Source organism: Dryobates pubescens, chromosome 2 (assembly GCF_014839835.1).
Source record: "Dryobates pubescens isolate bDryPub1 chromosome 2, bDryPub1.pri, whole genome shotgun sequence".
NCBI lineage: Eukaryota > Metazoa > Chordata > Aves > Piciformes > Picidae > Dryobates > Dryobates pubescens.
The window spans coordinates 30,883,203-30,904,655 of record NC_071613.1 but is presented as its reverse complement, the minus strand read 5'-3'; the positions used below and the strand labels follow the sequence as shown (position 1 = coordinate 30,904,655).

The 21,453-nt window shown below is 37.1% G+C and overlaps 1 protein-coding gene across 1 annotated transcript in view; it reads right to left on the bottom strand.

The window, feature by feature from the left end:
- TTN (titin) overlaps positions 1-21,453 on the bottom strand; it is a 242,619-nt gene that overhangs the window by 68,587 nt on the left and 152,579 nt on the right. The window contains exons 175-220 of the mRNA XM_054173069.1: positions 20,997-21,120; positions 19,878-20,144; positions 19,632-19,729; positions 19,300-19,468; positions 18,942-19,208; positions 18,520-18,786; positions 18,150-18,428; positions 17,634-18,042; positions 17,412-17,536; positions 17,049-17,315; positions 16,196-16,465; positions 15,790-16,092; positions 15,365-15,667; positions 14,855-15,042; positions 14,653-14,767; positions 13,851-14,135; positions 13,420-13,571; positions 13,135-13,282; positions 12,819-12,996; positions 12,603-12,724; positions 12,212-12,499; positions 11,822-12,118; positions 11,521-11,707; positions 10,868-10,983; positions 10,479-10,778; positions 9,955-10,254; positions 9,764-9,869; positions 8,573-8,769; positions 8,160-8,465; positions 7,775-8,053; positions 7,038-7,337; positions 6,627-6,929; positions 6,161-6,529; positions 5,760-6,062; positions 5,006-5,305; positions 4,619-4,915; positions 4,236-4,520; positions 3,843-4,136; positions 3,221-3,520; positions 2,803-3,111; positions 2,522-2,712; positions 1,610-2,039; positions 956-1,264; positions 407-555; positions 296-328; positions 71-200 (exon numbers count right to left, since the gene is read on the bottom strand). Of these exons, the coding sequence (XP_054029044.1) occupies positions 71-200; positions 296-328; positions 407-555; positions 956-1,264; positions 1,610-2,039; positions 2,522-2,712; positions 2,803-3,111; positions 3,221-3,520; positions 3,843-4,136; positions 4,236-4,520; positions 4,619-4,915; positions 5,006-5,305; positions 5,760-6,062; positions 6,161-6,529; positions 6,627-6,929; positions 7,038-7,337; positions 7,775-8,053; positions 8,160-8,465; positions 8,573-8,769; positions 9,764-9,869; positions 9,955-10,254; positions 10,479-10,778; positions 10,868-10,983; positions 11,521-11,707; positions 11,822-12,118; positions 12,212-12,499; positions 12,603-12,724; positions 12,819-12,996; positions 13,135-13,282; positions 13,420-13,571; positions 13,851-14,135; positions 14,653-14,767; positions 14,855-15,042; positions 15,365-15,667; positions 15,790-16,092; positions 16,196-16,465; positions 17,049-17,315; positions 17,412-17,536; positions 17,634-18,042; positions 18,150-18,428; positions 18,520-18,786; positions 18,942-19,208; positions 19,300-19,468; positions 19,632-19,729; positions 19,878-20,144; positions 20,997-21,120 (11,014 nt within the window). The remainder of the gene's footprint in view (positions 1-70; positions 201-295; positions 329-406; positions 556-955; positions 1,265-1,609; positions 2,040-2,521; positions 2,713-2,802; positions 3,112-3,220; positions 3,521-3,842; positions 4,137-4,235; positions 4,521-4,618; positions 4,916-5,005; positions 5,306-5,759; positions 6,063-6,160; positions 6,530-6,626; positions 6,930-7,037; positions 7,338-7,774; positions 8,054-8,159; positions 8,466-8,572; positions 8,770-9,763; positions 9,870-9,954; positions 10,255-10,478; positions 10,779-10,867; positions 10,984-11,520; positions 11,708-11,821; positions 12,119-12,211; positions 12,500-12,602; positions 12,725-12,818; positions 12,997-13,134; positions 13,283-13,419; positions 13,572-13,850; positions 14,136-14,652; positions 14,768-14,854; positions 15,043-15,364; positions 15,668-15,789; positions 16,093-16,195; positions 16,466-17,048; positions 17,316-17,411; positions 17,537-17,633; positions 18,043-18,149; positions 18,429-18,519; positions 18,787-18,941; positions 19,209-19,299; positions 19,469-19,631; positions 19,730-19,877; positions 20,145-20,996; positions 21,121-21,453) is intronic.

Sequence of the window (21,453 nt, the reverse complement as noted above, 5' to 3'; positions counted from 1 at the left end):
TTTACTTAAGTACATGGAAAAGTAAGACTAAAACCTAGTTTTTGAATACTTCAAGAGGTATAAACCGTACCAAGCACATTGACTCTGACGTGCAAAGTTTTTTGCCCTGCTTTATTCTTTGCTGTAATACTGTATCGTCCAGAATGACTTCTGTTGCACTCAGGGATGATAACCACTGAACTTGTATCAGTTGCTTCCACCTATTATAAAAAGAAAGAGACATTATAGAACAACTTTGAATGCTTATGTTTGAAAAATGTAACAATACCAAAGTTACAAAAATCATTTGCTTTACCTGAGCTTCTTCAGGTACATTATGACCTCCCTCCTATAAACAAAAGGAAATAATGTAAATATAGAAGAGGACAGGTTTAAATGTCTAAAAAATGTTTTTACTTTTACTAACCTTTGCTGTTGTTTTTGCTTTTCCTTCAAACTCCCAGAATGTTTTTGGAACTGGACGACCCTTGATAACAGCTGGGATTTTAATGGTAGTGCCAGCACGACAATTAAGTAAATCTTGTGCTCCAATATCAAGGAAGATTTCTGGTTCCTCTGCAAAAATATTTTAATATATAAATGTTAAGAGCTACTGAAAGTAAATTTCTGTCAGCACTTAGTTAAAATACCCCATAAACAGAATGCATATTTGTGAGAAAGATTGGGTATGCAAAGAGGAAGCTGGGATATTTACAAATGCAAAAACTTGTAGACATTTCTTCATAACACACACATTGTTTCCTTAGTATAATTATAAGTGGTCATCAGCGTTTTAATGGATCCTGCCCTGGTAGTGATTATTATGACACTTTAAAAAGTGTGTGTCAATCTGTTGTTACACTTTGTCATAATTGTTCTATTTTGACTTTGGCTTGCTTGTCATCCTTTTTGAACACTCATTAGCAGTAGATGGCATTTAGGTATACATACCTAAATTAATTCCAAGGACACTTACCTAGAATATCTTGGACAGGTATTTCTGATGTTGCAGGACTTGGTTCTGATTCTCCAGCAGCATTTACAGCTTTCACCCTAAATCTGTATTTTCTGAGCTCTTTCAAGTTGGGAATAACACATTCACAAGTAGGAAATAGTTTGTCTCCTTCATTCACCTTCTTCCATTCAGTACTACCTTCATCTTGCATTTCAACAATATATCCTTTTATAGGACTGCCACCATCCTTTTGTGGAGGCTTCCATGCAAGAGCTACAGATGATTTGGTTTTGTCTTTGATCTCTGGACAAGATGGTGGACCAGGCACAACTTGTAAAACGAGAAGAAGTGAAAATTACCCGAGAGTTAGTGTCTGCCTATATTTTTCTGTATAGTGACTGGAAGAATGCAAGTATTTATATTTTCTTCTGTCACAGAGAAATGATGAAAACCAGCAAGCTACTTTGTGTCAATATATTCTTTTTGGTTTAATGAAAACAATGCAGTGATCCTGTTTTGACACTGGAGTTGGACCCAAGGATCTCTGGAGGTCCCTTCCAACCTCTAATGTTCTGTGATTCTGTGATTAATTGCACTAAATACAATATAAATAAAACTAGCATATTTTAGTTCTGCTATGATACAGTCCTTTAAAAGAGTAATTTATATACTTACATATGGGATCTGCTGCTAAGGCAGGATCTGATGGTTCACTGGGAGGGCCAATTCCAGCAAGATTTTCAGCCATGACTCTAAATTGATATTCAACACCTTCAACCAATCGAAGTACATTGTACTCTAGACCTTTTACTGCTGGTTTTGTTACTGGAGCCCTGTTAACACGTGACCAGTAGACACCTCCCACCTCTCTCTTCTCCAGCCAATAGCCAGTTATTGGACTGCCACCATTGTCCAAAGGAGGCTCCCAAGAGACCAGCATTGATGATCTGGTGCGATCTAAAATTTTTGGCTTTCCAGGAGGTCCAGGAAGGCCATAGGGATCCTTAATGACAACTTTTTCTGAGAGGCATTCATCACTTATTCCATATTTGTTTGCAGCACGGACTCTAAATTGATATTTTTCATCTGTTGCAAGATTCCATACCTGAAAAATGAGATTTAGATCAATACTTGTCGACCTTCAGAATAAACTTATTTGAAGTTATGTTGTGGATTTTGCTTTAAATTCTGTCTTGGAATTTCGTTGGCATAATTGTGTTTATGCACTACACAGCTCTGTGTAAAGCCCTCAGGATATTCTTATTTCATGTGCCTAGGACCAAACATAAATAAATGTCATCATGTTTGGGTTTGTGGTTGACAAAGCTATGAATAGTGCTGGGAAATGGAAAGGAATATGTCTTCTAAGCTCAGCTGAGATTAAGTAGCAAAAGATAACCATTTATTTTACTTCGTCACATGAGGAAAACTCATATACATAAATGAAGAAAACATTCATCCAGTAATCCTGGACTCTAAATGGAGCACAATCACAGGTATCTATGCAAGCAGTAGTTTTCATTAGATATGCATTATTGTTAATTTTCATGTATATCACAGTAGGTAGTGAAGAATTTTATGATTTACCCCCAGTCTTCTCTCAATAGCACTTTTGGAAACTTCTTCCCACTCAGATTTCTTCCTACTAGCATCACGTTTCTCAATAATGTAATGAGTAATTTCACTACCGCCGTTATCAAGAGGGGCATCCCATGTTAAATAGCATGATTCTGCTTTAATATCAGAAACAGCAAGATTTCTTGGTGGAGAAGGACGATCTGTTTGAAAGCAATAGAAGATAGGATTATGTTAAGAAAAGGAAATAGTATTTTACTAGCTGTAATTTTATTAAAGTGTTGTACCCTTACCATATACTTCAACATGCACATTGCGAAATGCAGTGCCAAGACGATTGGAAGCTCTCACAGTGTAAGTGCCTTTATCATCCCTCACAGCTGCAGGCAGGATAAGTTCCGTTTTTGCTTCACTTCTAGATACTTCTTCCTTGGTTATCTTAAGTGCACTGGATGTTTGGTCAATTAAAACTTCATTCTTGTCCCATTCAATCTTGGGCATTGGCAGACCTGTCACATCAGCAGGAATATTTACTGGTTCTCCTGCCTTCACTTTGATAGTATCTCCTCTCACAGCCAAGCGTAATGTAACAGTTGGAGGCACTGAAAACAAGAAGAAAAATGACAGCATGAAAAAGGAGACCAAAAAAAAAAAAAAATACCCTGTAGTATTCTGTGGATCTTTGTATGGATTTCTTTAAAGCAGATATACCTTCATCATCTTGTATAACTACATTGAGCGGCAGTGATGGTTCACTTTCTCCAATGGCATTGACAGCTTTCACACGGAATTCATACATATGAAGTTCATCAAGTTTTTCAACAAGAAGAGATGTTTTCGGACACAGCCTTGCATTAACTCTTTCATAGTCTTTTGAATCATGTCTTCTTTTCTCAACAATATATCCTAAGACAGGACTGCCACCATCACTACGTGGAGGCTTCCAGTCAAGAGTAATGGTTGACTTTGTCCTCTCTGTGTACATGAATCTCTCTGGTGCTGTTGGAGGACCTATTAACACAAATAAATCATAATGAAAAAAAAAATTAAAAATAGAGAAGATTTAATAATATGAATGCAGTAACTCTGGCTTTTTAAAGCAACAGCTTTTACATGAAAAGTATCTGACTATAATTTGGATAGCATATAGTTTCTCAAGTTTTACATAAGTGATTCAGAGAAGTCATGAATCTAAGGCAGATGCTTTATCCAGGTAGTGAAAAAGAAAATATGCTTTCTGTATAGAAAGTAATCCTCACAACAATGATGGTTTACTAATCTATAACTAAAAGTAGTTTTTTAAAAAGAAACCACATAAAATCAGTCATCTTACCTAATGGATCAACTGCAAGAATGGGCCCTATTTCAACAGGTGGACCAGTACCAAATTTGTTCTTGGCACTAACACGGAATTTATATTCCTGTCCTTCAATCAGACCGGTAATATCACATTTAGACCTGTCTGTGTCTACAGCTAGTCTCCATGTATGCATTTTGGCATCCTTCCTCTCAACAATGAAGCCTATGATATCACTGCCACCATCATCTTCAGGATCAGACCAGTTAAGCAAACACATCTTCCTGTTTGTGACCACTGGCTTTAAGTCAAGGACTGGCCCAGGAACATCTGGGGGGGAAAAAAAAAAAGTTACATAAGTGGGAAAGAGCCCAAAGATTATCTCACCAAAAGAAATGCTGAGTTGATTTCAGAAAATACTCTTCTTACCAAATACTTCTACTCTTGTTCCTGCAGATTTGGAACCACTAGTATTGGTAGCAGTAATTACATATCTTCCATGGTCTTTTCTCAATGCATTCTTAATGGTTAACACGGATTTTGTGCCAACATTTTCAATAACGGTTCGTTCTTTGTCCAATTCACCCTCCTCTACAGCCCACACGATGGTAGGAGTAGGACGTCCTGTCACAGTAGCAGGAATTGTAATAGTTTGCCCAGCCATGACCTGAATGCCTGCTTTGACAGAAACATCCAGCTCAACAGTGGGAGGTTCTGGAGAAGAGAGAGAAAACATCAATAAGTTCAAGGGAGAGACTAAAACCCACCTTTTAGCAGCTGGATGTGTCTTGAAAATAATACAATTGCAATACCTTTGGGTTCTGTAACTGTTGTGGGTTCAGTTTCACCAGGTGGTCCTTCACCAGCTGCATTAAGTGCAGTAACACGGAGTTTATAATCTGCACCTTCTCTGACTTCTTTAACGGTATACTGCCGAACCTTTATAGGTTTTTCTGTGCATCGTGACCACTCATTTACTCCCATCAGTTGCTTGTATACGTGGTAGCCAGTGATATCTCCACCACCATTATACAGAGGAGGTTCCCATTCTAACTCAATAAAAGTTGAGCTTGTATCAGAAACCCTTGGAATTGGTGGACCAGGTGGCACTATAAATAAACAGGTGTAAAAATCAAGGTTAAAGACTATGAATCCTATTCTATTCCCCATCGGCTATTAACTTCTGCTAATCTACTTACTTATTGGATCCTGTGCAGTTTTTGGGTCTGACGGCGGACTAAATTTACCAGGGCCAGCTGCATTTTCAGCACATACTCTAAAGATGTAGGTTAGTCCTTCCAACAGTCCTTCAACTTTTATTTCCAGAGCACTTACAAGGTTCCTGTTAACCCGAGCCCAATGAGTACTATTAATTTCACGTTTTTCAATCCAATATCCTATGATTGGGCTGCCATTGTCTTTTGGTTCATTCCATTTAACCAACATACTGTTGCTGGTAACATCTTGCACATCAGGTTTATTTGGTGGATCTGGAGGAGCTGAAAAAAACGAGTGTAATTTTGTCATAATTTCTGTCTTCTTCAGAGCTTAATCAAAGCTAAGAACTAATATATGGGAAATGACTAATTTTAAGTAATTCATAATTCTTTTATGCTTTTTATCAGAAAATTTGATTCTTAACTGCAATCAGTAAGCAAGCTTGCAGTGTTCTGTCTTTTGGTAAAAATATTACTCTATTGAACACCAGAAATATCACTGTTCAGATACTGAGTGTTTTAAGTATAAAATTTTATTACAGTGGTTATCATTCTTATTTCTTTACTATTGAAATTAGAATGCTGTCAGTATTACCCTCTATTCCAATGATTTAAATGCACAATAAACAATAGTTACATTGCTCAAGTTTCTTCTGGGAAGAAGCTGAGTGTTCCAGGAGCCTGTGTAGTTTTACACTTTTTTTTGAAAAGGTTGTATTTCATAATGAAAACTTACAGAAGGGATCTTTTGCTGTCATTGGTTTTGAAACGCATGGTGGGCCTTGTCCAACTCTGTTTTCAGCAAATACACGGAAGAGATATTCTTTCCCTTCAATGAGTTTTGTTACATGGAATTTGCAATGCCTGAGGGTTGAACTGACAGTGACCCAGCCCATTTCAGCTTTTGTATTGTCTTTCTTTTCCAATACATAGTTTAGGATTTCACTTCCACCATCGTCAAGTGGAGGCTCCCACTTGCAAATGACCGAATTTTTCTTCACATCTTCAAATACAAAGTTAACTGGAGGCCCAGGTGTATCTGTCAGTAAAGCAAGAAAAATTATGATTACTCATCTTATGCACTTCTTACCATATACTCTCAACAACTAGGCGTTTTTGAGGACATTCATTACATACCTAACACATTGACTTCACATGAAGCTTTTGCAACACCATGATCATTTTCTACTTTAATTGTAAATGTGCCATGGTCAGCTCTGATGGAGTCACGAATTGATAGTACAGATTCTCCTTCTTTATGGTTATCAACACTCATACGTTCTGGCAGTGAAAGCTGGAATGGCTTCTCTTCAGCTTCACCCTTCTTTTTTGTATATGTTGTTACTCTCTTTTTTATTTCCTCTGGTGTGATAACTTCATCATTCCTCAGCCAAGTGATAGATGGATAAGGTGATCCTGAAATATGGGCCTCAAGTATGATCTCATCACCTCTCTTCACCTCAAGGCCAGATTGTAGGTTTGCAGCAAGGAAGACTTTTGGAGCCTCTGTAATAACACAGAAGGATAAATGGAGAGTAGAATCTTCCAATATGTTTTAGGATGCATGGCAATTACTAAAATCAACCAAATGAGCAATTCATACCAATAGGATCCACAGCTTTCACAAAAGGAGTAATCCGAGAAGGCTCACTGATGCCAGCAGCATTCTCAGCACGAACACGGAACTGATATTCCTTTCCTTCTTCAAGACCTTTCACTGTGTAAGTTAATAGAGGTACCAGATAATCATTGCATCTCTCCCACCTCTCCTTGCCCTTACAAAGTTTTTCAATTATATAGCCCATAATCTTGCTTCCACCATCAAAGAGAGGTGGTTTCCATGTAAGTGTTACTGATTTTGATGTTGGATTATGGACCTCAAGGTCAACGGGAGGATCTGGAGGTTCTGTGGAAGAGTGGCAAAAGAGAGATCACATGAGAAAAGAAAATACAAATATTTTGATTAAAATTCAATTTGCTAAATTATTTACTAGTTAAAAAAAAAAAATCTTACGTTTAGGGTCTTCTGCTATGATTGGGTTTCTTAGTTCAAGATATTCACCTCCTCCAATCTTATTAACAGCTTTTACACGGAAGTAATATTCACAGCTTGGGATTAGATCTTTGACTTGCCATGAAAGCTTATTTTCACCAGACATGACTGGGATATATGTTCGTCGACCAGCTTCTCTGCGTTCCAGAACATAATGCAGAATAGGAGTACCACCATCGAAGTCTGGAGGCTCCCAGGATACTTTGCAAGAATTCTTAGTGACTTCACTTGCCTTAATGTCTTTACACTGTCCAGGTGGACCTGTTTTAAATAAGAATAATTAAATTAGTTAATGGTTAGTTAAGATGGGAATCTGTATCTCTAGAAATATGAAATTATATTACAGTTCTTTACTTTGTAGAAAGCAGACCAAATCCACAGATGTTGGCTGCACAGCATATATACAAATTTATGTTCCTAAAGGTGAAAAATATTCAGAATTCTTACAGATGATTTTACGCTTATATGATGACTATTCATAATTTGAGCAGCCACTGACTAGTTTGACCAGCTTAGGGTAAAGTGGTTTTTTTTGTGGGATTTCACAACATTAATGACTTTATGGCAGTCTACATGTCTCTGAGTTGAAGTGACTTTTCCAAATGGCAGAAAAGGGATTTTTCTAGTCCTTCCTTCTGTCAGCTCCAGAGCTCAAGCTAGGATAAGTATACTTCTCAGAATGTGAGAAGCCTAGTTACCTATGACTTTGACGTTGACTGAGCCAGTTGTTGATGCCAGCTTGTTCTCCAGTGTGATAGTATAGACACCGGCATCAGCATGAACACTGTCTATGACTTCAAGCAGTGCAGAGGTGTAGTCACTCTTCATCGTTGTTCTGTCACCAGCTTTCAACTCTTTGCCATCTTTGTGCCATGTTATAGTTGGGGATGGAACAGCTCTGAAGGGTATAGGGATACTTAATTTCTGTCCTTTAACAACAACAATGTCACGAGTTTTTAGATCAATTGTAGGATTACCTGTAAAAGTAAGGATAATATTACTAGAAATCTGCCAAACATTGTTATTTTTTTCAGTTATGCACATCTGAAAGAAAACAAACAAAAAATGGGAATTTCTTCTTACAGTCTGGGTCCTTGGCAACAACTTTTTCTGAGACATCTGATGGCTCACTAGCTCCAACAGCATTGACAGCTCTGACTCTCAGCACATATTCCTTGTCTGGAACAACACCTTCCTCCACTTTGCATTTTAGATCTTTTATTGGACGAGAATTGATCCGCATCCATTTTTCTGTTCCTGCTTCGCACATCTCAACATTATACCCAATAATAGGGCTGCCACCATTCTTCTCAGGTGGTTTCCATGCAATGCAAATATGATTTCGACCTGCATCTGTGACATGTAAATCCTGAGGAGGTGAAGGAGGGCCTGCAGAAATGGAAAATAGTGTTTTGGTTTTTTTTCTCCCAGAATATCTGTTCTACATGGTATACTGTTTCCATAATCCATACACTTTCTATTATACTGATACTCACTTGTTGGATCTTCAATATGAATGAGGTCAGTTGGTTCACTGGGATGACCACATCCAGCTTCATTTTCTGCACGAACCTGGAACTGTACATCTGTACCTTCAATGACGTCAGTCACTCTGTAAGTGCAATCTGGACCAGCTGTTTTGCCAGCTTTTACCCAACGAGTGGCTAGTTTTTCTTTCTTTTCAATAACATATCTGAGTGAATTGGAGAAAATGTTAGTAGGCATTGAAACTAGGACACTTGAGACTTAATAACTCAATAAAATAGTCTGGCCAGTGGAAAAGTAGAGTCACGTGTGACAGATTCAATGAATTTTACTTCAGACATCAGCCAGTTAGTTCTTGTAGCCCTGGCAGGTATTGGACTTGAGCTAACAGTTTCACACAGATCAAATTCTCAAAGCCACTTCCTGAACTTCTGCTGTGTTCTCAGATTTTAGAAAGCTGCAGAGGTGAAAGAATCTTCATGCTATATTTGCTTCTTTGCAAGTTTGTAAATATTATCTGTGAGTTACTCTACTGTCAACATTCTGCCTATGACAGGCTAAGGGAAAGTAATTTGAATTAAGTGACTTCTGTAGCTTCAGACGAATCTCAGTAGTTGTCAGTTTGTCTAAGATATGTTTACTGTGATTGAGAAAGAGACAAAGAGTGAAAATATAAAGATGAAAGATGTAAGTGGCCTTCAGTGCAAATTTCAGATGACAGATACTTCAGAAACCAAGAAAAGTACAAGTTTGAAGCAACTCAAAGGACTAGTTTGGACTAGTCTGTCTGAAAAGCGTAATACAGAAGAGAATGAACAGCAAAGAGATGAGGTGTCATCTTAGTTGTGTGTATGCAGTGTGAATGAGAAACTATGGCAGAAGGAAAGTCTAAGTGACTAAAACCCTGGAGAGTGTGGTTGCATTATTTTTCATATTTTATATATACTTCAGTTTGATTTGATGCTGTTATGAAGTTGACAACATATTAATTGTTCAAGCATATTAGATTATTTATATTTGCATAATTTCTATGTGCTAAAATTAAACTCTTCATTGCTTTGACCACATGGCTTCTCTTTTACACCTATCCACTTCTTTTTCATATAAAATATGTCCTTTCAAAATGTAAATATTTTGAGAGAAACAGTTTATGGTAAGATCTTCATCCACAGGAACACTACACAAACTAAAAATGAAATTACCTTTGAATTGGTCTCCCACCATCATTCTTAGGTGGCTCCCATTTCAAATCAACGTGGCCTTTTGTCACTTCAACTATTGTAAGAGCATATGGAGGTCCAGGTGTTGCTAAAGAAAAAATCTGTATGTTAGAAGTATCTGTTACATGTGAGCTGCTTCTGTTTATCACTAAGTAAGCAAATATGAAACTTACTGAAAGTATCTTTAGCAAGCACTGAATCTTCAATTTCACAATAATCACTCTGTCCAATGGCATTTTCAGCAGCCACACGGAACACATACAATGAACCTTCAGTCAGTGGGCTCACTGTGTACTTGGTATCTTTGACTGTTGTGTCAACTGTTTGCCAACCTTTTCGCCTTACATCTCTCTTTTCAACAATGTAGTTGGTAATTGGAGAACCTCCATCTTTTTCTGGTGCTGTCCACTTAAGATCTGCTGTGTTTTTAGTAATATTAATAACCTCAAGCCACCGAGGTGGTGAAGGAGGATCTATAAAAGAGAAAAAGAAGATAAAGCATGTTAGCATATTTTCCATTGAAGATCTCAGAAAATGCTATTAAAACTTTGTGTGTTTTCTTAGTTGAAGCAGGACAGATTTTAATAGCTCTCAAGCGTTGCAAGAGTTCAGTTGGTATCTACACAGGGAGTCAGAAATGGGGCGTCTACAAAGAGACAGTGTACTTGAGGTAACAGCACACTGAAATAATACTCACAGAGCCTTTCTTTGCATAGCACAGGGTCACTGGGTTCACTGGGCTCACTTTCGCCGGCTTTGTTCACAGCTCTTACACGAAATGAATATTCTTGTTTCTCCATAAGGTCTTTGAGGAAGTGTTCAGTTGTAGGAACTCCTTCAGCCACTCTCACCCACTCATCTGTTCCAGTCTTCAACAGTTCGATGACATAAGATTCAATCTTTGCCCCTCCATCATGTTCTGGCTTTGTCCAGTTCAGTCTTAATGACGTCTTGCCAATATCTTTCACAGTTGGCTTTCCAGGAGGCCATGGTGGATCTAGACAGGAATACAATATTAATTACATGATTGAAAACAAAGATTTATTTTATTGTTAAATGAAAGCATTTTAAAACTATTTATTATACCAATTGGGTCTTTCACTAGGATTGGCTCTGTTTCCTTGCTTGGTTTTCCAGGTCCTGCAAGATTCTCTGCCAAGACACGGAACTTATATTTCTTCTTATTTGTAAGACCTTTAGCTCTGGAAATGAAAATTAAGTTTGATTAAACCAAATCTACACCTTAACTTGTACTTAAAACGTTATTCTCTCTCTTTCTACTACTGTTTACTTGGAAAATCTAAAATTACCCAGATTACTGCTAGAGACATTTTATGAAATGGTGAACATTCAAAATATGTATATTGGCAATAGTAAAATGGCACACCATGACACTGAAATTAATGTTTTTGTATGTTCCTAAGTTAATTAAAACAAGTATCAGGAGAAACAAACCTCAAGGTTTTGGCAAACTGCTATTTAAGCATAACATACCACAGAAACTATTAAGTATAACTTTTTAATTATTTTTAATGAAAAAAGAAAAGGGATGATTCAATTCTTGTGTAAAGACATCCTGGTTTAAAGCTAATTATTAAAAAAAAAAAAAGCCACCAGATTTTAGCTGAATATAAGCTAGTGAAAAAAGAGTAAAAACAATGTAAGAGTTGTTTATAAAGCTATTGTTACATTTTTGTGTCTCTGTGACGTATTTCAGGCTAAATTGACTATAGTCTTACTTGAATGTTGTATCTTTCACTGGCATTTTATTGCATTTTATCCATTTGTCCTGCTCAGGATCGTATCTTTCAACCCAGTAGCCAGTTATAGGGCTGCCACCATCTTCGTCTGGTTCATTCCAGGTTAAGGTGACTGAGTCTTTAGTGACCTCTGTAGGCCGGAGACCTGTTGGAGGGCCTGGTGGATCTGTATAAATAAATTCAAGAAAACAAAACAAAAAACAAAGCCATCACACATGTGGTGTTTTTTCTTTCTCTGTTAAAATATTCTAACAATTTAACATTAATTTAATTAACTAACCAAATGAATATTTTGCAATGATGGGGTTACATTGTGCTGGCTCCCCAATACCATACATGTTCTCAGCACTGACTCGGAACACATATTCTTTATGAGGAGTTAAATTGGTAGCTCTGAATTTTGTATCCTTTATAGTTGATGACAGCTTGTGCCATATTTCACTGTCTGTAGCTCTTTTCTCAAGGACATAGTTGGTAATTTTAGAACCCCCATCATCTCGTGGAGGATTCCATGTCAGAAGGCAAGATTCATTTGTGATTTCTGATACATCAAATGCTGCTGGTGGACCAGGTTTATCTGTAGAGGACAAGATATAAATGTTAATCTTCTGTTTTCATATCTTGGTATATTACTAATGATTTTTAGAAATGACATAAAATACATGCATACCAAGAACGTTAACTTCAACAGTAGCAGTAGCACGTCCACTGGAATTTACAGCTTCTATAATATAGGTTCCGCTGTCACTCCTCTTGCTATCTGTAATGGTGACTGTAGAATGGTTAGGTTTGGTTTCAATGGTGATTCTGTCATCAGGTCTCAAAATTTTGTCAGCCTTGGTCCAAGTAATCTGGGGCTCAGGCTTTCCAGTTACTTTAGCTGGTAGCTCTATTTTAGTTCCAGCTTTCACAGTAAGTCCAGCAAGAAGCTTCACATCTAAGAAAATTTCGGGTGCCTCTGATTTAGGAGAGAGGGGAAAAAAGTCATTGTTATAGCAACAGCATTTCAGAGACTAGTAAAAATAAAGCAGCTATTGTAATTCAGTGATTTAAGTAATTACCTTTTGCATCAATAGCCTGAATATCATCTGTTGGCTTACTTGGCTTGCTAGCTCCCATTCTGTTCAAAGCCTTAACCCGATATGCATACCACTCCCCTTCCTTGAGTTTTGTTACTTCCATTCTGTTTGTTAGAAATAAGAATAATCAGATATGTAAAGTGGTGAGGAGAGCACCATTAGTTAAAAGGATATACATGCTGATGTTAATTTACTTACTTTGTTTCAACAACAGGTTCCCCACATATCTCCCACTTGTCTGTTCCACGTTGGCATTTTTCTACCAGATAACCCTTAATGCGGGCACCACCGTCATATTTGGGAGGCTCCCAAGTCAGGAAGATTCCTTTTGATGTTGGATTTCTCCATTTAACATTTTCTGGTGGATCAGGCACCGCTATTGGAAAAATGAAAACATATGGGGTCTTAGAAACCAGTCTAAGGAAGATTATTTTTTTTTACATCTTATTTTGGAGAAAATTAACAAGATTTCAGAAACAGAAAAATCAGCAACCATGTGAAAATGTTAACTTACTTGCTGGTGCTGACATATCTACAGGTTCATCAATATATGCAGGCTCTCCTGGGCCACATTTATTATATGCAGAAACTCTAAATAAATATTCTTTTCCCTGGATGAGGTCAGGTACAGTGAACTCTTGGTCATCAAGATGATCCACAACCTGAAGAGAAGGAAAGCTCAAATATAGTTCTAAAATTTGTTTCCAAAGCGCAATTACCAAAATAAGACATAAAATTCAGTAGTATATGAGGAAACAATATGGCTAATATAAACTGAAATGAGAAAGAATGAACTTACTTTGCTCCATGTTTTCCTGCTTACTTCACGTTTTTCAACTAAATAGCCAGTAACTGGACTTCCACCATCATCTTCTGGAGGTTCCCATGACAGCTGTACTGTGTTCTTGATTATGTCCAAGACTTTAAGTTCTCTTGGTGCACTTGGACGATCTAGAAATCACAGACATTGTATTAAATATTTTGTACTTGGAGTTTGACAGGCAATTTCTGTAATCTGTCTCATAGAAGACTTGTTCTTCTAGTCATTCTTCCCTAAAAAACCAAAGCTGGATATTGAAAAGAGCTATTATGGTGGACAGATTGTGAGTTTTTAGTTATATTTTTAGTATACTTGCCTTACTGAAAGATGTGTAATTTCACATTATTAACATAATTAGATTTTAGCAAGACAAGGAATATTATTACTAGAATATATACATGTCCTCTTACCAATGACATTAACATTAATTTCTCCTGAAACAGATGACACAGGGTTTTCTAATGTTAAGGAATAAATTCCCTTGTCTGGACGTTCACTTGGACTAATTATAAGTTCTGCAAAGGAGGCAGTGGTCTTCATTGTTACACGATCACCCTCTTCTAAGACTTGATCACCAAAAGACCATGTGGCAGTTGGCACAGGGTAGCCAGTTATAGGAACACGGATCTTGATTGGTTCTGGGACAATAACTTCCAGCCCATCTTTAAATGCACTTAGGTCCATTGTAGGTCCCACTGGAAAAAATGTAAAATGGATTCAGTGAAATATTTTCAGATGTTCTGAGTATGGCTAGTGATAGCTGTATTGAGAGGCTGATTCTGACTGTATATAAGCCGGCAGATTGGAGCTGTTTGGCCTAGCTGTGGCTTATCACTCCCCACCTCTTCTGGCTAAACCTTTTTTTAGAAATATGAGAGATGATAAATCAGCTTAGCATTATTGAGTAGATCTGGTTCACCTAACAACTTTGTGTTTCAAACTTTTTTTTTTTTTTTTTTTTGGTGCCTGTCTCTCCTCTATTACTTCCCAAAAAGATAGGTCAGAAGACAAAAGGTCATTCCTTGCTCTTCAGACAATGTTACAGGACTCTACCTAACAGTACAGATAATTACTGGCTGAATTAGGAGAAATCGCTCAGAATCTCAAAGGTCTAAGGCTTTTTATACTACTGGTCATCACAGTTATCTAGTGAAAAAATACACTAGGATTCCTCGCTGATTAATTTTCTTCAATAAATAGCATATGGCTTACCAAAAGTATCATCTGCTGTTAATGGCCCAATAGCCTCTGCTGGGTCAGACACACCAGCTGCGTTTTCTGCTGAGACTCTGTAGTAGTAACTGGATCCTGGTTTCAGTCCAGTTACCTAAAGAGCAAAAAGAATAATTTAGTACCTCATGTTAAGGGTGATCTACACATTCTGGGTACTTTATTGGTGAACAGAACATCTTACCTTAAATGTAAGAGCAGGTACTAGTTTTGTGTTGCAGCGAATCCACTTGTCTGTCCCTTCTTCTTGTCTTTCAATAATGTAGCCTAAAATTGGACTTCCTCCATCACTGAGAGGAGGTTCCCACATGAGCTGCACTGATGTCTTAGTTTGATCTGAATGTTCAAGGTTAATGGGAGGACTTGGTCTCTCTGAAAATAATTAGAAATAAATTTCACAATGCATAGAGTATAGTTCTGTATATTAGCTCTATATAGTTAAAAGTACTCTTTATAAAAAAAAACCGCATACCTTTTCATAAATTACACTTTTGAAATTGGGGTTGGATCCCAATTTCAAAGCAAAATTATTTGCAGTTATAACTGAACCAAATGGTAGCAAAGTACTCTAATTGTACATGTTATCTGCAGCACATGTTTTTTCTCAGTTGAACATTCCTACACATATTGTACATAAACAGTGGAAATATGAGAGATGTCATAATGCAGTTGCAATTGGTGCTTGCATACTTACGGATTGGGTCCATAATTTTTACTGCACGTGTAGCAGGACTTGGTTTGCCAACTCCAACTATGTTTTGAGCTCTTACTCTGAAGAAATACTCCTCATTTTCCACAACATCAGTCAGGACAGATGACAGTTCATCAGCTCCGGTGGTCATAGTTGGCTCCCATTTGATGGACCCTTTGCTGCGCAGTTCCACAACATAGCCAATAATTGGAGAACCTCCATCATACTCAGGTGGTTCCCATGTAAGTGTGGCTCCAAATCTGTTCACATCAGTAACTTCCACATTTTGAGGAGGACCAGGAACATCTGCAATTTATTTTAGGGAGAAGAAGCAAAAATAAGCTATGTGTTAGGAACCTGGTTTTGGAGTTTGTACTAATTTTCTCACACTGTCATCAAACATTGAGTTTTTCATATATTTTGCTCACCAAATTTGCTCTTAGCTTCCACAGGTGTCTCTGTTTCCACTGGCTCACCAGTACCCACTCTGTTCCGTGCACTAACTCGGAAGAGGTATTCCACTCCTCCCTTTTGAAGTCCAGTAACAGTGTATTCACAATTTTCAGCATGATCGGTGACCATAATCCAGGTTTTACGCTTGATATCACGTCTTTCAACAACGTAGCCTATTATTTTACTTCCACCATCACTTTCTGGTTCTTCCCAAGCAAGGCCAACCTCACCATCATAAGTTTCAGTGACTTCCAAGTTTCTAACTGGACCTGGAACATCTAACAAAGATATGACAATATTTTAGGGCAATGCATTTTTATTTTTTCCCTGCACTGTCTTAAATACATATAAAGTAGGCTTTTATAAAAAGGGAGTACATACCAATGACCTCTACATTGATGAATGCTTCTGCCTGGCCATGTTTGTTTCGAAGTATAACCTTGTACCTTCCCTTATCTGATTTCTTTGCTTCATGAATTTTGAAGGTAGTGCAGTCATTTGTTGTATCAACAGTTGTTGTGGGCAGATTTTCCTCTTCTTTCAACCATTCAGCTTCTGCTCTTGGGTAGGCATCATATGGAACGGTCATTGTTAAAGGCTTGCCAACATCAACCACAAGGTTTTGATCACCAGTCTTGATTTTAGGTGCAGCTGAGGAAGATCAATGGGAGAGGTAAGTATTTACATATATATAAAATCTACATTTCTGTAGTCAGCAAAGAAGCTAATGTAGAAAAGCAAAAGGTGTTGTTATGTGAATTCTAAGCAAATCCTTCATACACTTGTTGGATTGTTCTGGAGAAAGAAACTCAGGCTGGTTGGTATGTACTGTGCTCTCCCACAAAATGAGGGAAAAGGGTGTTGCTTATTGGTGCGATCAAGTAAAATAGACAAAGTAAGAACTTCAGTCTTATATGACTGGGATGAGTAGGCAATATAACTTTCATGTCCCAGATTTGCAGTGACCCAATGAAAAGGTTCTGTATCTTTTATGCCCTTTGGTATAGACAATGAAAAGTGACCTATATTTTCCTCAAAAGTCGGGTCAGCATGATATAATAAAAACTGTTTTTTGCCTTTACTACAATGCATACAGTTTAACAGACTTGCATGTCTGTCAGACTGATTGTCTATTCATTTTCATTCAACTATTTGAAATACAAACCCCAACTATTTAAACAGTTTATTCAGCAGTCTATGATTTTATAAAAGAAACACAAAGCAAGCAACTTACCGGCTAATTCAAGCTTAGCTCTAGCTTCCTTATCTTTGGCAATAAATCTGTATTCCCCTTGGTCACGAGGCCTTATCTCACACACTTGCAGCCTGTGGACCTTTCCTTCACTCATCATCTGATGTTTGTCCCCTTGAACGATAATCATGTTGTTTCTCAACCACTTAACCTCCACACCATCTTTGTTCAACTCGGCCATGAAGATGACATCTACACCAGGAGCTTCATAAATATCTTGGGGTGGTCGGATGATCTCAACAGGGATTTCTGAAATAAATGTCAATCCATTTGGTGTTTTTTTGTGTATTGATTCCATTATTACTAAATACTGAAGAAATAAATCCTATTTGATTTTATACATACCTTCAACAAAAAGCCTTGCTCTAGATTTCCTGTCATCCACTCCACAGGAATATTCACACTCATCATCTAGTCGACAGTCTTTTATGATTAATCTGTGCAGATTTCCATCCTTTTCAAATTGGTATCTTTATGGGGCAGAAGAGCAGCAGTACTTTATTATTTCAGGCAAAGTAGCAAAGTAAAGCAAGCATATTTAGCATATGACTAAGAAAATATACATACTTTTTGCCTTCTTTAATTTCTCTTCCATTTTTGTACCATTTTACACTGGCTTTCTCCTTGGAAAGCTGGCATGTAAAGACAGCATCATCAAACTCAGTGACAGTCTGGTCCTGGAGATGTTCAATGAAGTCTGTCGGTGCTTCTGTGATGAGAAGCTCTGCAACAGATTTGTCTTGTCCAGCAGTAACAGTGTATTCACCTTCATCTATAAACCCACAGTCTTTAATAATGAGTGAGTGTTTGTATTTATCAATTTTGTACAAAATGCGCCTGTCAAATGTGATCTCTTCACCATTCTTTGTCCATTTGAGGGTTGCATTAAGGCGATTGACTTTGCACCAGAATGTGACAGTTTTCTTTTCCATGGTCTCAATGTCTTCAAGGGGCTCCACAATTCTGAGATCCTCCTCTGTTAAGACAAAACCAACCAAACTCTTTAGTTTACATCCTCGTGATTCTGATGTGAAGTTTAATGTGAGGTGATTAAATAATTTTAATACAGCACAAACTATTTACCTAATACAGTTAAAGAAGCGGAGCTTTTGGCGTGTTCACCTCTTTGGTTTGACAGTGAGATAGTATAAGTAGCTTGATCTTTCAACTGTGCATCTCTGATTCTGAGAGTGTAAACTAAATCCTTCTGGACAATAATATATTTTTCACTATCAAATATTGGCTCATCATTTTTGTACCACTTCTCTTTGGCACCTACTTTATTGACTTCACAATTGAAGATAATTTCTTGACCCTCATTAACATTTTGGTCCTTAAGAGGAGTTATAATCCTGAGTTTTTCTGGAGTTAAGAAAAAAGAAGAAATATGACATCATGTAGTATAACCAATGCAACAAAACATGCACCTGCACATTGATAAAATAGAGCTTACCGATCACTGTTAATCGTGCTGTAGCTTTAGATTCACCAACCATGATGGTATACTTTCCTGCATCTCCAAGAACAGAGTCTTTAACCACAAGTGTTCTCTTTTTTCCATCTGAAATGATGTCGTACTTATCACCAGGCTCCAGGACTGTGTCACCCCATAGCCACTGTACTTCAATTGCCTCTTTGGATACTGAACAGACAAATTCAGCTTTGTCTCCTTCAAGCACCTCAAGATTTTGTGGTCTGGTAAGAAATTCTGCTGCAAGTTCTGAAAGAAAGCATTTTTATAGATAGATATATATTTTATTTTTTAACTTAAGAATTCAATAAACCAAAATGTGTATTCCTCCTGATTTATCTATTTATTTAGTTATGAAATTCCCCCCCCCCCAAAATACGAAGCCACAAAAATAACTCTCTTACCATGTACAGTAAGTTTTCCTGTTGTACTAGTGCTTGGGAGCTTGCAAGTATATTTGCCAGCATCTTCAGGATGAGCATTACGTATGAGAAGGATTCTCTTTCGGCCTTCAGAAATGTGTTCAAATCTACCACCATCAGGAACTGCCTCATCTCCTTTAAACCATGTAACTTCAGCATTAGGCTTTGAAACTTCACAGATGAGTTTTATAGTGTCATTTTCATTTACTTCAAGATCAGGAAGATTTTTGGTGAAAACAGCTTCTTCCTCTGTAACAAGAATTTCAACAGATGATCAAAACCTCTCATCCCTCAAAAGTTTTTCTTATTCATAGGCTGGATTCTAAAACACTCTGTTTACCTATCACTGTAAGTAGGCCTGAAGTTCGAGCTGTTTTTGCTTCACAGGCATATTCAGCTTCATCATCAAAGACGCATTTACTGACAACAAGAATGTGTTCTGCACCTCTGGAAATTATGTCGTACTTTTTGCCTTTTCTAATTTCCATGCCATCCTTAAACCACTTCACCTGTTTTAGAACGCATAAACATGGTTATTAATAGTAACATACTTATCACAGATTTCAGTAGTGCTTTCTTTTGTAACAGCATAATAAAGTCATCAATTAAAAAAAAAAAAAAAAACCACTCCATTAGAAAGATTGGTTGAGATTAAAAAATATCATTATTGACCTTGACACCCGGACGAGAAATTTCACATTCGAACCGAGCAGTTTCTTTTTCTTTAACTTCAAGGTCAGTTAGGGGTTTCAGGAACTCCAGGCGAATAGCTGTAAGAGAAAAGAACCTTTTCACTAGGGAAAAGTGTCTGGTAAATAAGAATAAATTGCAGACATTGATGTTATCGTCAGTCATAAATACCAGTATATAGCATTTATAGCTCTTAAGACATTTTGTAGAAAATGGTAAATTACTCACGTTCCACATTGAGAAAGCAGGATGTCTTGAAATCCTTAGCATCGCAGGTGTATGTTTTCGCATCATCCAGTGTGCAGCCATGGATAATGAGTTTTCTGACCCTGCCGTCAGAAATTATATCATACTTCTTTGATTTGTGAATTTCTTCTCCATTTTTGAACCACTTAACTTTTGCATTTTCCCTGGAAACTTCACATTCCAGTATTGCAGTGGCTTCCTCTTCAACAGTCTGGTCCTCAAGTGGCTTAGTAAATTCAACTGGGGGTTCTGAAAGAAACAGATTTTTGATAGAAAAGATCTAAATTGTAGCCAACTCTCTGCTTGTATAGAACTGTCCCATACTTTTGACTGATTTTTCTGGATCAAAAAGGCTCTGAAACATCTCTTCTGAATGTATTTTATACTTTTAATTTTAATGCCCAGGCTTGTTTAGTTAATTGAACAGATTTCCTCATTTTCAGGCTTCTCTAAGGTTAAATTGAATGATAGCCTTGTCCATGGGGATTTTACCCATCACAAGCCTTTGCAACTCAGTTTCTTTAGCTGAACTATACCCATGTGATCTCAGTAACTCTGAAGTTGTACTCTTAACTTAAGAAAATTTTACATTTTTTTCCTTGAATTGCTACATTAGTTAGAAAGATGTGGGTTGGTTTGTTTGTTTGGGGGTTTTGAAGTGTTTTTTTTTTTTACTTCTTAGCCATACACAGCTTTCAGGTAATGCAAGTGAGTATACAGTCAATGTTATGTCATTTGACAGTGTAATTGTTCTTTCACAGGTTTCTGGATATCCTGAAGAACTGAAAAAAACATCAGGAGTTTTTGCAAGTTCTTCTGGGGCCAATTGAATGTTTAATTCTGCAGTGAAGTCCTGGAAATACTAATGAATTGATTTATCGCCTATGTCTGACAGGTTTCCAGTACTTCTTTTAATCAGCTCTTCTGTGAAGCATAAAGGGTTTAAGTGGCTTTTTAAATCAGGAAAGTTATCTACCAGTCCAATAGTATATGTATGATTCTGCTAATTTGACATGTGGTGTATATTAACATGCTTTACCAGGGTGATTCTTGAATGGGCTATTAATACTGACCATAGTGTAATTAGAATGACTGACTTACCTTTCACAAAAAGATTTGCTTGAGTTCTGAAATCTTTTGCTGTCAGTGAGACCTCTCCTGCATCTGTTAACTTTACGTCTCTCAAAACAAGTGTGTGAACTCTCCCTTCAGCACGTGTGACAACCTTATAAAACACATTAAAAAACCCTTTTGTAAGTATCTACAACAAATATTTAATGAAATAAGAATGCTATATATTATTACCTGTGCAATTTGATTGTTTAATTGTATATGAAATTTTGACCGTACCCTTTTTTGAGAATAATTTGTCTTGTATTTTCACTTACATGAAATTGTAATTTTAAACACCTCCTTGTTTAAAGCTATTTGTGTTCTTGTATTAGAAACCCCAAATCTATTATCAAAGTTCACAATGAGGCTGACTGGAGATCATGTTTATTTTGAACAAAGTACTAATATATATGAAAATATGTAAATGTATGGAAGATGGTTGTTA